General features: G+C 50.6%; 1 protein-coding gene across 1 annotated transcript; it reads right to left on the bottom strand.

Annotated features, from left to right (window-relative positions):
* Nucleotides 1-1,071: 1,071 nt before the first annotated feature.
* On the bottom strand, nt 1,072-2,402 carry CITED4 (Cbp/p300 interacting transactivator with Glu/Asp rich carboxy-terminal domain 4). Its single transcript, XM_082659274.1, has one exon. It carries the CDS (start codon nt 2,150-2,152, stop codon nt 1,595-1,597), a length of 558 nt encoding a protein of 185 aa, XP_082515400.1. The 5' UTR covers nt 2,153-2,402; the 3' UTR covers nt 1,072-1,594.
* Nucleotides 2,403-17,039: the final 14,637 nt, after the last annotated feature.

Here is a 17,039-nt window from a genome sequence, read left to right as displayed (position 1 = left end):
TGGTCCTCAGCCTCTCCTCCATGCTTTCCATTCCTCTCTTCCTGCCTTTCTTCCACACCCCTGAAGCACCTAGGGATCTTTCCAGAGAGAGGCAATAGCAGAGGGTGGCCAAGAGCTCATGCTACCAGGTCTGGGCCAGCACCACATCCTTCGTCTGTAGAACAGGGACTGTGCCTACCTCCCAAAGTCCCCGTAAAGCCAATAGACCTTTCTAGAGACCCCATGCCTTCCCGTACAGGCCCTGAACTTGTGTGCCTCCCTGCCTTTGAGTGGGCTCTCCACGTGCATGCCATCTTCTCCAAGTCCTAAAGACGTACTCATCATTCAAGGCTCTTCTCACCACATCAAATACCACTGGCTCCCTGAAACCTGAACTGACCTGACCCCTTGCACCAGCTGAAACCACGTCCTCCTCTGGGTTTGCCCACTGGGCCATCCTACCTATGTTTTAGTCCTCATCCCGCTCTTGTACCAAGATGAGCTGATTTCCAGGCCTGTCACCCTCTACCCCCACTTGGACTGTGACTCCTCGAGGGCGTGATTATTACTGTAGAGTGATCATCATTATCGTTTACTGAGGGCTGCCTGGGTGACCTGCACTGTGCTAAAGGCCTCACATTGCATGTGACCCTCACAACCACCTAAGACCGGGCCCATCTGTCTCTGAGGAAATGGCTTCAGAAATCTCAATGGATGGTGTCTTGAACAAGAGAGAGAGCTCTGGTTCAAAGCCAGAACCTGAACCCTCAGGTACACCCCGTTCCCCTCTAGCCTCCATGCGGAGCAAACAGTGAGGGCAGCACCCCCAAGAGCCGGGAAGTCCGTCTTCGGTGCCTTTGGGTTACCTTGCCACGCAGTGGCGGCAGCCTCTGCCTTCCAGATTATGACATAACAATTGCACAACTCGCAGATATTTTCGAAAGAAACTGTCAGTTTCCTCTCCTGACCACTGCCAGGGGCTGTGTCCTCCATCCCACCCAGGGCCTCCAACAGCCTCAGGACTCTAGAAGACAAATATAGCTGGAGTTATAAGGAAATGAAAACACCAGACTGTAAAGTGACCCAGTTTTATTGTGGTGCTGGAGGTCAGATGGGGTATTGCTCCACTCCGCAGGGCTGAGGGCTGTACATTCTGCCCCTCCCCAGGGCGGGAGGCCCAGCGACCTCAGGGCCCAGGCAGCGGGGTGGGGGCCTGGCGGGTGGGCGGCTCCAGGCACCCAGTTACCACAGTGGTTTGCACAAGGAAAGGGGGAATCAGGCAGAGGCCTGGGATGGCTCAGATTGGGGGTTGGGGCGGGGGAGGGTCCGAGAGGAGAGGACACAGAATCTAAGAACTGGGGAGTCCGGAAGGGGGCGTCCAGTCCCCTTCACTTTACCGCTGAGGCTCCGGGGCAGAGATGAACCCAAACTGTCATTCTGCAGGAGGCAGGGCCTGGAGTGAGGCCAGGCGTCCCAGCCCGGCGTCGGCTCTGGTGCACTAACTGCTGCCTCCACCCTCACGGAGGGTGCGTGCGGGGTCCAGGCGCTGGGTGCGGAGTCCGGCGGGCAGGCCCGCCTCCTTCTCTCGGGCACGCAGGCAGGCGCCCGGCCTCGCTCAGCAGCTCACCGAGCCGGCGGGCTGCGCCGACCCCAAGTCCGAGAAGCAGTCGAACTCGCTCTGGCCCAGGAAGAGCTCGGGCAGATCGCGCACGCGGTGCAGCCCGAGCTCCAGCTCCAGCGACGTCAGCGCCTCCTCGTCGATGAGTTCGGCGTCCATGCCTCCCAGGGCGTGCGCGGGCGGCGGCAGTGGCGGGGCCGGGGCGCCTGGCACCGGCTGCGGGCCCGGAGGTCCTCCCGAGGCGCCGGGGGGCGCGGTGGCGCGGCCCGGGTACAGCGTCGCCACGGGCTGCAGGTGCGCGCTGCCAGCGGCCGGCGGTGGCACGGCCGGAAAGGGCTGGAAGGCAGGCGGCGGCCCGAAGGCCCCGTACGCCAGGGCCCCTGGTGGAGGCGGTGGCGGGCCCAGCGGGGCCCCCCGCGGCCGCAACCCACTGTCCAGGCCCGGGCCCGAGTAGGGCTGCAGCGTCCGAAGCGCGTGAGGGCCATGGGCGGGCGCGGCAGGCGGCGGCCTCGGCACCAGGCTGTAGCCCTCGGCGAGCATCAGGTGGTCGGCCATGACGGCGGGCCGACTGCCGGCAGCGGCGGCGGCGGGCCGATGGTCAGGGCGGGCGTCCCCGGGTCCCGGCCAGCTGTTCCTCTGCAGCGAGGGATCCGAGCCCCTTGCCTTCTCCGCACTTCAGGCGGGCAAAGGAAAACCGAACCCGACCCGTGCTCCTGCGCAGCCCACGACACACCGAACTCAGAGCTCTTGTGCACCCCAGCTCAGGGCTGAAACGACCCTGCACACCTACACAGTCGGGCTGCTAGACCTCCGCGTCGTGCCCCCGGACTCGGCGCCCTCTTATATCCAGAGGCGGGGCTGCCCCCGTCCAGGGCGCTCATTGGCTGGATGAGACGCTCCTGGGCGGGCCGCACCTCCCCTCCAGGAGGCCTCAACCCCGCCCCTGTCAGAGCTCCGCCCTTTGGGCCTCAGGCCGGCGCCTCCGGCTTTGAGCTCTGTCTGGGAGCGGGGTGTTTGGCGCTTTTCAAATTGTCTGGTCTTGGCTGCCCTACGCTTAGTCTTGGGGCTGACTGGGGCCAAGCCTGCACGGACCAGAAGGTGGAGTAGGGGGGCCAGAGGTTTAGGCCCCCAGGACTGCAGGATCACAAGCCCAACCTCTTAACCTCTTAATTTTCCAGATTAAGAAAACTGGCAAGGCTCAGCGGCAGGAGGGGTTACCTGGGAATACACAGTAAAGCCTTGACAGAAGCGAGACTCGAACCCAGGCCTTTTGATTTCTACCTCTACACAGGGCACAGGCACCTTGGTGGTGCAGGGTCGCGGAAGATCAGCTGCCCATCCCCATAATCCCAGGAGAGCCAGTTGCTCCTCCTCCGGCTCCCACTCCCTTGTCTGTGGAAGCATGTACTGAGTTGTTATTAAAGTAATTTATGGGCTTGTTTCCTGAAGGACTTGTTCATCTTCATGTCCTCAGCACGTAGCCCAGAGCCTGGCCCAGAGCAGGTTTTCAGTAAAAGTTGGATGAATGAACAGATGACGGAATGGATTGCAACTCATTCCCCTGAGCTTCAGTTTTTTCCTCTGCAAAACGGGACAACGACAGCACCAATCCCACTGGCTTGTGGTGAGGGTTAAATGAGGTGATGCGTGCACAGTGTCCAGCACAATGCCTGGTGCATGGTAGGTGCTCAAAAATGTACCTCAAATGAATGAAAGGCTGGGTTTACTTCTGTCCCTAGAGATCTTCTGAGCGGGGGATGTTGCACCTTCCCTTGATAAGAATAGTTATAACTTGGGTGTTAGAGTGCTATATATTCTACGAGCATCTTACTGGAGGCAGGGCATGGATATCAGCCCCATTTTGCAGATAAGGAGACTGAGGCACATAAAGGGGAAAGTGAGTGTCTTGGGGTCATACACAAGCAGAGTTAGCATGTGAATGCCTGTGTCCTTAGAGCAGCTGGAGTCTTTCCTGGTGGCCAAGAGACCACTTCCTGAACTGTACCCTCCACGTGTTTGCCACTCTGCCCCTCCCTTCTCTGGCTCTCCTCCCCTGGTAGTGTCCTTGGGATTTCCTGGAACCTGGGTTTATCCAGTTTGTGCAGAGGGGAGAACCCTAGAGTGAGAGTCCAGGGGCCCAAGTTCTAATTGTATGTCTACCACCCACAGGCAGTATGACCGTTGGGTGTCACGAGGGGATGTCACTTGGTTCCCCAGGGCCTCAGCTTTCTACTCAGTGAAAGGGAGATTGGAGTCCCTGCCGGGTCACCTGAGAGCTTGTGAGAAGGTCACAAGTGACCATGGGTGTGATCACATTTTTTGCAAAGTATAAAAGCTGCACATGGGAACTGAGTCTCCTGAGTCCCTCTCCAGTAAAGAGTTCACACAAATTCCTAAACCTGGCTGCACCTCAGACTCACCTGGAGGGGTGGAGGTGGGAGGGAAGCAGGAGGCTTTGAAAAATACTGAATTTCTGGCCCCACCCAAACCCCTGACTCAGACTCTCTGAGAGTATTTTGAATCATAAATTTGTATTTTTACAAAGCAACCCTGTCATTCTGACATAGTTGTCTAAGGACACCAACATTTGGGAGCCAATGTGCCACTGAACAGTTTTCCTTTTTCAAAAAAATGGGGGGGGGTGTGTGTGTGTGTGAATAATGTTTTAAAAGGTCTTTAATTTAGTCAACAAGTATTACTGAGCATGTATTCTATGCCAGATATTGATCTACAAGAGGTTTTCAAGCTTTGGGGATCAAGTAAGTCTTTGAGAATCTAATGAAAACTACTGACTGAAAATTAATAGAGGGAAACCTCACTGAAATGGAGTTGGGAGCCCAGAAGGGGGAGCTCTCACAAAGGTGCCACTGGGGCTTCAATACAGATCCTAACAGGAAGAGACCTACCTTGCATCTCCAGCAGGAAGTGACCCTACTTTCCAGTAGAGGAAGAAAGATTTTTCTCCTTGCCTGCTAACGGCTCAGCCAATGAGAGACTGTCACAAGTCAGCCAATGAAAAGTCACTATACTTCAAACTCCTAGTTTCCTCCAATGGATTTTTTGTTTATAACAACACTTCCAACTTCCCTCCTCCTCTATAAAAGAGTTTCCTCTCCATTGCTTTACTTGGACTTGTGTGTGGTTCACCATAGTTGTATGTCCCGAATTACAATTCTTTGCTGCTCCTGAATAAACCTGTTTTGCTGGTAAAATGACTGGCTGTTTTATTGTTTTAGGTTAGCACTACAGACATCGTGGTCACAAACTATTGCATAGGAATTTGGCAGTTAGCTGATCCCTGGAGGATCCAGGGGGTCCTCAGGGGTTGATGGGGTCTGGGTTAGAACCACTCTTGGGTACTTGGGGACATATAGTTAACATCAAACTAAGTAAAATAGTTATTCACATGTTAGAAAGTGGTAGACACTATGGAAAAAAGGAAAAACAGATTAGGGAGGAGATTGGGGGTACAGGGGGGCAGTGTGCAGTACTGCACAGAATGGTCAGGGTGGGCCTCACTGAGGCCACAAGGTTTGAGCAAAGACTTGGAGGGGGAGAGGGCAGTAGCCACGCGGTGTCTGGGGCAAACTGGTCCCAGCAGAGGGGACAACTGGAGTGTACTGCTAAAGCTGTCGTACCAGGGACTGAGGCATCAGCATCACCAGGGACCTTGTTAGAAATGCACATCTGGGGCCCCACCCCAGACCTGAATCAGAAATGGCTGGGGCCCAGTCACCTGCATTTTAATCTGCCCTGCAGGTGATTCTGAACCCGTGAGTTAGGGTAAATCCTGGAGGCAGGTGTGAGCCACAGCCAGGAGGGAGGGTGACTGGAGCAGAGGAAGCTTGGTGTGGGGGAGGTCAAAGAGGCCAGAGGGAAGAAGACCACGTGAGGCCTTGAAAGGGCCCTGTTAGGCCCTGTAAGGACTTTGGCAGGGGAGTGACGTGATCTAATTTATGCTGTGAAAGCACTGCACCGGTTGAACCTGGTTTCTTTCTAGCACTTCCATGAATTGCTTCCTTGCTCTGCTTGGACCGCCCAGGCACATTCGTCTCTCGGGACTCATGCTGTTCCCTCTGCCTGGGATGCTGTTCCCTCAGACATCCACATGATTCACTCCTTCCCTTGGTTCTGATCTCCTTCTAAATGTCCCCCCTCAGAGGGACCTTCCCTGACCACCTCTATCCCACTCTATTTCCTCACCCTGTTCTGCTCTTCTTTTCAGCCGCTACCACCACTTGGCATTATTTCAGACTCTCTCCCTCTCCCTGAGAGCAGAGGCCTTGCATCTCTTTTTCTGCACCGTATTGCTAAGACATTAGAATGGTGCTTGGCACATAGGAGGGACTTAATAATTCATTGAATGAATAGATCAGGCAGAGTGAGAATTATTATCTTTTTTGACAAAGAAGAAAACTGAAGCACAGAAAATAACTCAGGAAGTTGGCCGAGGTCACGAGGTGTGTGTGGTGGAGCAGGGGCTGGACGGGACATCTGTAGTCCTGGGGCACGGCAGTCCCCACTGATCCAAGCTGCTTTCACCCCAAGCCATGTCTTCCTGAGCCCATGGTGGGGAGCAGGGGGAAAAGCCCTTGAGTCTACCTGGCATGAGTTGACAGGGCCACATTAATCCTTGACCCACTGGGCACTGGTCAGTGGTCACCAGTAGAAGGAACTAGTAGTTCCTAGGGACCATCTTGTGTCACCAAGTGAGAATGCAATTCTTCCCTCTTCTTCCTTGTGTCCAGTCCTTCTTCTTGAGGAGTTATAGAAAGATCCACTCCAAGTGGCTTCAACTTGTTTCAAAGACCCCAGGTTCTGGTTGGCAAGAACTTTTGGGTTTTACTCTTGCGGACAGCCCCATTTCTAGCACCCGAGGCAAAGATTGCCTGAGACTGGAGGGCTCAGGAGTGGTACCTAGGGAAGACCTCGCTCTAGAACCTCTGAGCTGGCTCCCCAGTCCCTGGCTGAGCAGGGTCCTCAACCCTGCCGAGCAGCTTGGCAGACTTGGCATTTAACCCTGGAGGCTGCTCTGAGACCTGAGCTCCAGGCTTTGACTGGAAGGCAAAGTTCATCTCTTCTGCAGCTTTTCCTCAAGGCTGTAGAGCAGGGGAGATATTTCTACAGATGCCCTAAGGGCCATGTCCTCCAAGAGCCCCTAGAGGGTGACTTGCACCACTGTACTAGATGCTTGGATGATGAGAATGAGGCTACTGCACCAGATCATAACAAGAATAGTATTAGCTAATATTTATTGAGTGTTTACTATGTACCAGACACGAGCTGGATGCCTTACGTGTAGTATTTTTTAAAAAATATTTATTTATTTATTTGGTTGTGCCGGGTCTTAGTTGTAGCAGATGGGCTTCTTTGTTGTGGCTCCAGGCCTTCTTAGTTGCGTCATACATGCAGGATCTAGTTCCCGCACCAGGGATGGAAGCCAGGCACCCTGTATTGGGAGTGCGGAGTCTTATCCGCTGCACTGCCAGGGAAGTCCCTACATGTAGCATTTTATTTAAACCTCATAATCAACCTGTGAGTAGTTACTATCATTCCCATTTCACAGAGAAGTGACTTGCCCAAGGTCACACAGCTAGTAATGGAGGAAAGAAGTGTGGCAGTGCCACTAGTTTCCTCCTAGTGTCACTCTCTCTTTCTTCTTTACCAGCATGCCAGGTAAGCTCCTGCCGCGACAGCTCCAGGTCTCCCCTCTGGCAGAACAATCTGCTCCCTCACCCCGTATCTGCATGTCTAATTCCCTCACCTCCTTTGAGTCTTTGCTCAAATATTACCCTCCTCTTGACTACTCCATTTAATTGTAGTGGTTTCCAAAAATTTCCACAAATTATTTAAGAGACCGCCTCAAATTCCCCTCTCCTTAAATGTGGGATGGACATAGTGACTCACTTCTGACAAATAGAATATATAGCAGAAGTGACAGTGTCATTTTCAAGACTAGGTCATAGAAGATATTGTGGGTTTCTCCTTGCTTTCACTCTTGAATCATTTGTTCTGGGAAAGTTAGTAGACAAGCCATGAAGACACTCAAGCAGCCCTAGTGGAGGGGCCCACATGGCAAGGAACTGAGGTTTCCTGCCAACAGCTAGTGAGGAACTAAGGCCTTTTGCCAACAGCCATATGTGTGATTTATCTCAGAAGTGGACCCCCCCAGCCCCAGTCAGCTTTTGGATGTCCACAGCCTCAGCTGACATCTTGTTTGCAACCTAGATAAGCCAGTTGTGGATTCCTGACCCACAAAAACTGAGGTAATGCATGTCTGTGGTTTTAAGCTCCTAAATCCTGGGGTAATTTGTTACATGGCAATAGGTAACTAGTACATTATTACATCAACCAGTTCCTTGTCCATCTACCAAATGGGCCTGATTTTGCTCTAGTTTTAATTTTTTCTAAGCAGTTATCATCTTCTAACACATTAAATAATACTCTTATTTATTACATTTAATTGTTTATCCCCTCATCACTAGAATGTCAGCTCTACACAGGCAGGGATTTTGTCTGTCTCATTTATCGATTTATCCCCAGCACCTATTTCATTAAAAAATGTGATACAGTCATCCCTTCATATCCACGTGGGGATTGGTTCCAGGACCCCCGTGAATACCAAAATCTGCAGATGCTCAAGACCTTATATAAAATGGTTTAGTATTTGTGTATAAGCTACGCACATCCTCCCATATACTTTAAATCATCATAGATTGCTTAAAGTAGCTAATACAATGTAAATCGTTGTAAATACAATGTCAATATTTGCCAGCATGTGGCAAATTCAAGTTTTGCTTTTTGGAACTTTCTGGAATCTTTTAAAAAAGTATTTTCAGGGGCTTCCCTGGTGGCGCAGTGGTTGAGAATCTACCTGCCAATGCAGGGGACACAGGTCGAGCCCTGGTCTGGGAAGATCCCACATGCCACAGAGCAACTAAGCCTGTGCACCACAACTACTGAGCCTGCGCTCTAGAGCCCGTGCTCTGCAACAAGAGAAGCCACCGCAATGAGAAGCCTGCACACCCCAACGAAGAGTAGCCCCCGTTCGCCGCAACTAAAAAGAAAGCTCGTGCTCAGCAACGAAGAGCCAACGCAGCCAAAAATAAATTAATTTATTTAAAAAAAAGTATTTTCGGGCTTCCCTGGTGGCGCAGTGGTTGAGAATCTGCCTGCCAATGCAGGGGACACGGGTTCGAGCCCTGGTCTGGAAAGATCCCACATGCTGCGGAGCAACTAGGCCCGTGCGCCACAACTACTGAGCCTGCGCGTCTGGAGCCTGTGCTCCGCAATGAGAGGCCACGACGGTGAGAGGCCCGCGCACCGCGATGAAGAGTGGCCCCCGCTCGCGGCAACTAGAGAAAGCCCTCGCACAGAAACGAAGACCCAACACAGACAAAATAAATATATAAAAAAAATAATTAGTTAATTAAAAAAAATTATTTTCAGTCTGTGGCTCGTTGAATCCAAAGATGCAGAACCTGCAGATGTGGAACTAGTGGATGTAGAAGGCCGACTGTGTTATCATTATAAGACGATTCTTATTTTGAAAAAATTAAGGTGTAAAAAGAACTCATGGGTCTGAGGATCAATAAAATATGATTGTAGGTGCTCAGTAAGTATTAGAATATGAAATGACAGAGTGCTGATTTTGTCGAGAGCAGCAATGTGCCCAGTCAAAAATCAGACACATTCCTGGCCAATGAGTTATAAGCAGAAGAGGCTGGGTGGGGCCTCCTGGAAAGCTCTTTAAAAATAGATGGAGGGCTTCCCTGGTGGCGCAGTGGTTGGGAGTCCGCCTGCCGATGCAGGGGACACGGATTCGTGTCCTGGTCCGGGAGGTTCCCACATGCTGTGGAGCGGCTGGGCCCGTGAGCCATGGTCGCTGAGCCTGCGCGTCCGGAGCCTGTGCTCCGCAATGGGAGAGGCCACAACAGTAAGAGGCCCGCGTACCGCAAAAAAAAAAAAAAAAAAAGATGGAATTATGCAGACGAGGTAAAGCCACAGAGACAAAATGAAGATTGGTGGTTGCCAGAGGCTAGACAGCAACTGCTCAATGGGTACAAGGGTTCCTTGGAACTAGGTAGTTGGTGGTGTACAACATGGTGAGTATATTAAATGCCACTGAACTGTTCACTTTTAAATGGTTAATTTTGTGTGATATGAATTTTATCTCCATTGGAAAAGAAAAAACAGATGGATTCAGCCAGCGCTCACTTTTTGTGCTTTGCCTTTCCTCCTTTCCTGCCAGGGATGAGGATGTGATGCCTAGAGGGGCAGCAGCCATTTTTTCAGCATGAGGATATAACAACAATGATAACAACAACTAACATTTATAGAGCACTTAACATGTGCCAGATTCTGTTCTAAGCTCTTTATGTATATCAACTCACTTAATTTTTACAACAACCCTATACAGAAGGTAATTATTCCCATTTTATAGATGAGAAGACTGGTACAAAGAAGAAACATGATGGCATATGCTAAGGATGGCAGAGTGGAGTCTAGGAGGAGCCTGGGCCCTCCATGTACTATGGAGTCTCTGTAGCAGTCCTGAAAGCCCTACTTTGGTCTTCTTACTATTTGAAAAAAAGTATGTGCTATTTAGTTAAGCCACTGTAGTTAGGGGTCTGTTCCAGGCATCCTGAGATTCAGTCAGGTGTATCTGACTTTAGTGCAAGTGCACCTAACGTCTATGCTCTCTTAGCCTGCAATTCAGTTATCAAGGGCTGTTTGGTCCTTCTGATCCCACTTGGTGGTGTTCCTCTACAGTGGAGATGGGGTCTCCCTCCACTTTGAAGCCCCATTGCCCAGTACAGGGCCTGGTCTGTACAAAATAGTGCAGTGTGATTTGGGGATTAGCAGTTTGGACCAGGGAAAGGAACTTGGAGTGCAGGAGGGAGACGGTCCCAGCTGTAAAGCAAACATCAAAGATGCAGTGATCTGTGAGGTGGGGGAAGATGTCATGGAGGAGTGAGCCTTCTCGTATGGGCTGGATCTGGACAGATGGAGAAGGCAGGGAAACGGGCTTTCTTGACAAAGAGCACAGCTTTTGAATGGAAACACCAAAGCATGAATGTACACAGTGAAGTTCAGGAAGTACCAGGTGGCTGGGAGGGGCCAGAATAATGGTCATTTGTATCTGGATAGGGAGAGATCAGACCTGAATGATGAAGGCCCTTGAAAGTCAGCACTCATAATACTGAAAGTCATCTGTGCAGAGGTTTCTATATCTTCCCACAACAGCCCAAGAAAGAGAAAATGCAGGAGGTGTTTCACATAGAAAGGAACTGAGACAGAGAGAGGGGAATCAGTTTGGCTACTGTTGCATAGCTAGCAAGTGCCACGGGTGAGACTTGAACCTGGGTCTTTTAACTTCTGTCCTGTGTTTGCCTGCTTAAGCAAGGGATTGGCAGCAACTCTGTGTGCAGAGAAGGGCCATGGAAGGGCTCTGGGCAGGGGAATGGTGATCCTCCTGTTGGTACTTTCTCTCTTGCCAGTGGAAATGGACAGGATGGATTTGAGGTAAACTGCTGGGGCACGGCAACACACTCATTCATTCCTTCATTCAACAAATACTGAGCTCCTACTGTGTGCCAGGTACTTCCTGGCCTCATAGAGCTTACAATTTAGTGACAGGAGAGACAAGAACCAAGTGATAAAACAAAACGATTACAGACTGTCAAGGACGAGGAGAGGACAAGCAGGGTGATTTGAACTTACTTTAGGAAGAGGGGTCAGGGCCTGCCTCTTGGACGTGGGACATTAGGTTGAACCTGATAAAGAGGAGGAGCCAACTCTGCAAAGAACAGAGGAAAGATGTTCTGGGCAGAGAAGCAGCACATGCAAAGGCTCAGGTGGGAAAGCGCTGGTGCATTTGAGGAAATGAACAAAGGCCCTGAGGCTGGACGCTGGTGAGCCAAGCATCAGCGATCAGAGAGGTAGGCGAGGGTCAGGTCAGCTGAGGAGCTGAGTCAAGGGCTTGGGTGTGTTTCAAGTGGGATGGGAAGTTACTGGAGCCAGGAGGTGCCCCAACAGGACCGGAGTCCTGTGACCCTGTGGAAGAAGCGGATTGGTAGCAGGGGGAGCTCAACCACTTACAGCGGAGTCAAATTTAATAGGGGCGGGGCCCTTAAGTTCTAAAATCAACATGTAAGGCAAAAATCACGTGTAGTCCTTAAGGATCCCCTGTGGAACTTATTACAGGTACATTTTTGCATGTTCAATCTTTATAATAATAGGTATATTTGTATGTACTATATGTAGTAACATACAGTGTATGAATAATCATACATTTTGGAAAAAGCACATATTCAAAATATAATTTAATATCACTCTTAAACACACAAAAGGGAGAAGTAAAGGCAAGGGTCGTCTAGTGCGCATGTATATTTGCGTGAGACTCCCTGTAACGGATGCTGTTGGCACCCCGCGCGGACCCCCTTTCCTGGCTAGCGCACCTGCCTGCCAGCTGCCGGGATGTTGCTGCTAATAAGCACAGCGGCCTGCTTCTCTTGTCAAACGGAAGGCTCCTCTTCCCTCACTCCAGCCCCCACCAGTCCTAGGGACTGACTGATGAGGGTACAATAGACAAGTCTCCTTGCCTCGATGTGACACTGACTCTGTAGGGCAATGGCCCCAGCGCTCCCCGTGAGTCAGGCTGGAACTCCAGCTTTCTGTGAACGCCCCTTTCTTTTCCTCACTCCTCTTCTCCTGAGAGCTCAGCTTCTAGGAGATCTGACCTAAGACCCTCCCTTGAAGTGCATGCCTATTCGGTGCTGGGGGCTGAGGTCCATTGTCCTATTCAATCCTCACCATAACCCTTGGGGGGACACTCCTCTGAGAAGTGCCCCCTTCCTCATTTTACCCATGGGGGTCCCCGTTATGCTGTATGACCCACCTTTGCTGGACAGAGCCCCCTATGCCATAGACCAGAGCGGTGGAGCTTAGGCCCAGCTGGACCAGATTCTTTCTCCCAGTAGTTTGGAATTGGGACTTGAAGACAGCGGCCAGACTGAATGAGGTTGGCACTGTCACACATAAACCTCTGGGTGAGCTCTGCGGGCAGCCAGCTTCGGCTACGGGCACCAGATAAATGGAGGAAACCCATCTGCAGAGGGAGAAAAATGAAGCAAGCACGGAGGGAAGAGAAATGAGAGGCGAGATAGGGAGGGAGTCTTGCCTGAATTTCTGGTGGCTTTACAGGGGGACTGTCAGGCTCACGTGCCCTTCTGCCTTGGGGTTTCAGGAGGTGCCCTGGTCTCCTGAGACAGTCCTGATTTTGCTTAAGCTAGCTCGAGAAACATAAAAAGTGTTGGGTCAGATGGGGAGTTTTGTCCCCATTTTACAGATAATGAGAAGAATACTCAGGAAGGGTAGTCGCCAGCTTATTATTATTATTTATTTATATTATTATTATTTATTATAATATAATATTATTATTATTATCTATTTATGTTATTATTATAATCGCCAGCTTATTATTTCCAGAACACAGCCGGAAACTGGCACAGCTAGAATTCATCGCGGGGTCTGGCTCATTCCTTAGGTCAGGTTCCTTCCACTGCTCATGCCTGCCCACTGGGCACAGGGCTCTGGGCACGTGGATGCTGCATCTTTGAGCATCCCAATTCTGGGCTGGCAGAAATTGCTGCCTTGGGCTCAGGAGTTCCCAAGCTGCTTCGAAGGTGGCAAGGGTGTCCCCTCACCCTGGAACCTGCTACTTCTGACCTGGCATCCACAGATATCCTGTGAACACGTGGCCTGTACCAAGCTTTGTAGCCAGGATCAAAGGATGGCCACAGAGCCCTGGACCCTCCCCCTGAGGATGACCTTGACCTGTGATTGCCGTGTAAGTGGGACCCTGAGACCCTGCACATCTGTGGGAAGGGGAGTTTGGCCTGAGTGGTACTTCCTTACCAGCATCGCCCATCCCTTAAGAATCAGGCCGATAAAAAGCCACTGCTGAACCCAAAGCAGGTGGTTAATCACTTCCTTCTCCACACTGCTGCCACTGCATCCTGTGTCTGAGTCATTTCCACATCCCTGTACCTAACATGGTGCCTAGCACAAAAGAGGCATGGGGGCACTTTTGCTGTATTAATGGCATTGAATCTTACACTGTTGGACATTGTGTCCACTCGATCCCCTCGATGACACTTAAAGCAGCATGAGGGTAGGGCCCAGTTTTACTCTGTGATGGGGGAAGGGCCAGTATGGTGCAGTGCAAGAGCGTGGGCTCTGCAGAGAGTCAGGAGTCTTTGGTTTGAATTCCATCTCTGCCCCTCCGGGTCTTGAAATCTTAGGCAAGTTATTCCTCCTCTCCGAGCCTCAGTTTCCTCATCTGTAAAATGGGGGTGGTAATAATAACAACTATGTGACCATGCAGTCAGGAGGATTTAGTGGGAAAATATATCTAAAATTCCATCACGGGCCTAACACAAGGTAGGAGCTCAGTGAATATTGATTTTCTCCACTCTGGTATCTCTCACAGTGCCTGGTATATGGCAGACATTTAGTAAATGCTAGCTCACCTTCAGGCCATCCTGGACCAAGCAGGTCAAGCTACCAGCTGACAGCAATGGCATGAATGGGCCCAGGAGATGCCAGCAGAGCCCAGCCCAGCATATAGAATCAAGAGCTAATAAATGATTGCTGTTTTAAGCCCTAAGTTTCGAGGTAGTTGTTAAATTACTAGGTAAGTTACTAAGTTACTGAGACAGACACTGAAGTTGTAGGAAGGGCTGGGATGGAGCTGGTCTTAGGAGCAACTGGAACTAGCCCTCTCTCTCTCTGTCTCCTGTCTTTGGTTTTTTCTAAACGTTACCTTTTTTCTCTTTCACAGCACAGTGATTTTCTTCATGGTGTAGAAAATATAGCTGAGTTTTATATCTTGCGCCTTTAGCTCATGGAGAAAAACTGACTCCTTTCCCTGAGTCTGCAAGTCCCTGGGAAAAGACCAGTTGGCTCAGCTTGGGTCAAGCCCCGCCCCCGCCCAGTGATGGAATGGGGAGGGCGAGATCACAAAGCACAACCTAGATGACACATACTGAGCACAGGGCGGGGCCAAGCACTATTCTAGGGCAGGACAATCCTATCTGAGCTGTTATATCTCTGTTTTGAGGAGAGGGAGCTGAAAACCGAGGCACAGAGAGCTGGAGTAACTTGTCCAAGGTCACAAAGCCAGAAGGAGGTGTAGCCAGGATTCATACCAAGACTGTCTGACTCCGGAGCCCACACCCTTATCAACCACACTGCTCGCCTCTCAGATTGAGCTCCTGAGGAGATCCAAAGGATTGAGGGGTGGGCAAGGTGGAGGCCCTCCAAGGAAGGAACTGGAAGCCTTGGCCCAAAGAAGGGAAGCCTCCAGGAGGCCTTAATCACACTGTCTTCAGGTCTCGAAATGGCTGTTTCTAGGTAGTGAGAGTGGAACATTCTGGGTGACCTCTGAAAGTGAACCTAGGACTACTGGGAAGTGGGTTTCAGTTCAGTGGAAGGAACTTCTTTAGAGTCAGAGGTGTCTGAGGGTAGTATGGTAGCTTCTGGAAATGTGAGTGCCTCGTTGCCAGGAGTTGGAGGAGCCCCATTGTCAGGGGAATGGTTTCGAGGATTCCCGCCGTCCCTCTCTCTTCCCTGTACCCCGGAGGGTACAGCCTGGGCAGGACAAGAGGAAGGCGCTTGGGGGTGGGAAGCTGGACTCGCTCAGTGGTTCCCAGATCTTTGGATCAGTAAACCATCCCCTTCCAAATTACAGCAACTGCTGTAAAGCTGCTAATTTTTTATTTCGCCAAGTCAGGACATAAAACAGCCCAACTAGCCAGCCAAACAAACCAATAGCAACTACCAGCCCCCTACTTCACCCCTTCATAAGAGGGAAGCCATTTCAACACCAAAAAATCCAAACAGACATAATCTCAGAATAAACTATTGTTTTCTTTCAAGGATGAGTAGTTGACACATTTGCATAAACATGACCAACAAAGGACTTATTAAAAACCAATCTGTAGGCAGAAAAATTAGGGTCTAACACTTTGTCCAACATGATTATGTGCTAATATGATTGTTTTCTTGATACGAGTTTTTCTGTTTGAGGATCTGGAATTGCCAAGACAAAGACTCGTTTGGGGACTTAAAATGTTCCACTTATTGTTGAAAATCTTGTTTTAAGTGGGAATATTGAGGGAAATGGAAGCAGTACGCTTCCAGTGATTTCATCTTGCAGGTGAACTGAGAGGAATTAAGGAAAAAATAGCTTCTGGGTTTCTTCAGCCCCTTTTCCCTTCAACGTCACTCCACCCCGCCGGACCCTGCTGTCTGGGGGTAGGGGTAGGGGGAGCACAGGAAGGGGTTGCCTGAGGGCCAGGGTCCTTCTCGCCCTGCTGCCACCCCCGTCTATGCTGCTTGAGGACTTGGCCTGCCAATGCTCAGCAGAGGGGATGTTCAAACTGTCACAGATTCGTGTGCCTGGTCTTTAAGAAGGACTGGACCAGACACCCTGCAAAACCCCTTTCCAGTCAAAACTGTGTCGTTCCAACAACTGGTTCTTAGAGTCCCTGAGAAGCCCCTATGGCAGCTTGATTTGGCTGATTTTATGAAAAGAAGTCCATGAATGAGGAAGGATTCTGTTTTTATTAATAATAGTAACAGTAGTCAATGTTTTATGAGCCTTTTCTCTGTCAGGCCCCACACATGCATTATTTCATTCAGTTCTTACAACAACCCTGCAAGGTATGTACTAGGAGTGTTCCCATTACATAGATGAGGAAACTGAGGTCCAGGGAGGTTGCTGAAAGTCACACAGCAAGCACCTGGCCAAATTGGGCTTTATCCCTGAAGGAGTGCTAAGGTTTCACTCTTAACCACTGTGTCCTGTTCTAAATTTCCTCCTCAAAATGTGGAGCTGAATATTGGTGGGAGTGGGGCTGGAGAAACAGGGCCTATATCTGCCCATATCTCAGTAAAGATCTGCTGTTTTCCAGCAGATGGAGGCTGCTGTGATCATCTCCAGTTACCCTGTGGGTGTGACCTGCCTCCTTGGCTGGTGTGTAAATTCCCTGGGGGAGAGTCATGTGTCCCCTTGAATCCCTAGCCTGTCTGGAGACTATGGGATAGGGCATCCCCCCGGAGCCTGGCTCCGAGTTAGGGGAAAAAGCTGGGCCAGGCAGGAAGAGGCAGCTGGGGTTTCCTCAGGGTGGGTCGGCCTGGCTTTTGCTGGGCTGGAAGCCAGCCTGAAAAGGAATTTCCCAGTCATGTCTTTTTTTTTTTTTAATTTATTTTTGGCTGCACTGGGTCTTCGTTGCTGTGCACGGGCTTTCTCTAGTTGTGGCAAGCAGGGCTACTTTTCGTTGCCGTGTGTGGACTTCTCATTGTAGTGGCTTCTCTTGTTGCGGAGCACAGGCTCTAAGTGCACGTGGGCTCAGTAGTTGTGGCTCGCGGACTCAGT

Source organism: Grampus griseus, assembly GCF_964374135.1.
Source record: "Grampus griseus genome assembly, chromosome: 1".
NCBI classification, from domain to species: domain Eukaryota; kingdom Metazoa; phylum Chordata; class Mammalia; order Artiodactyla; family Delphinidae; genus Grampus; species Grampus griseus.
Note: the sequence above shows the minus strand (reverse complement) of the source record. Positions and strands in the feature narration are given on the sequence as shown.

What these genes read in the sequence shown, in the direction of transcription:
- CITED4 (XM_082659274.1), bottom strand. Translation starts at nt 2,152, where the DNA reads ATGGCCGACCACCTGATGCTCGCCGAGGGCTACAGCCTGGTGCCGAGG.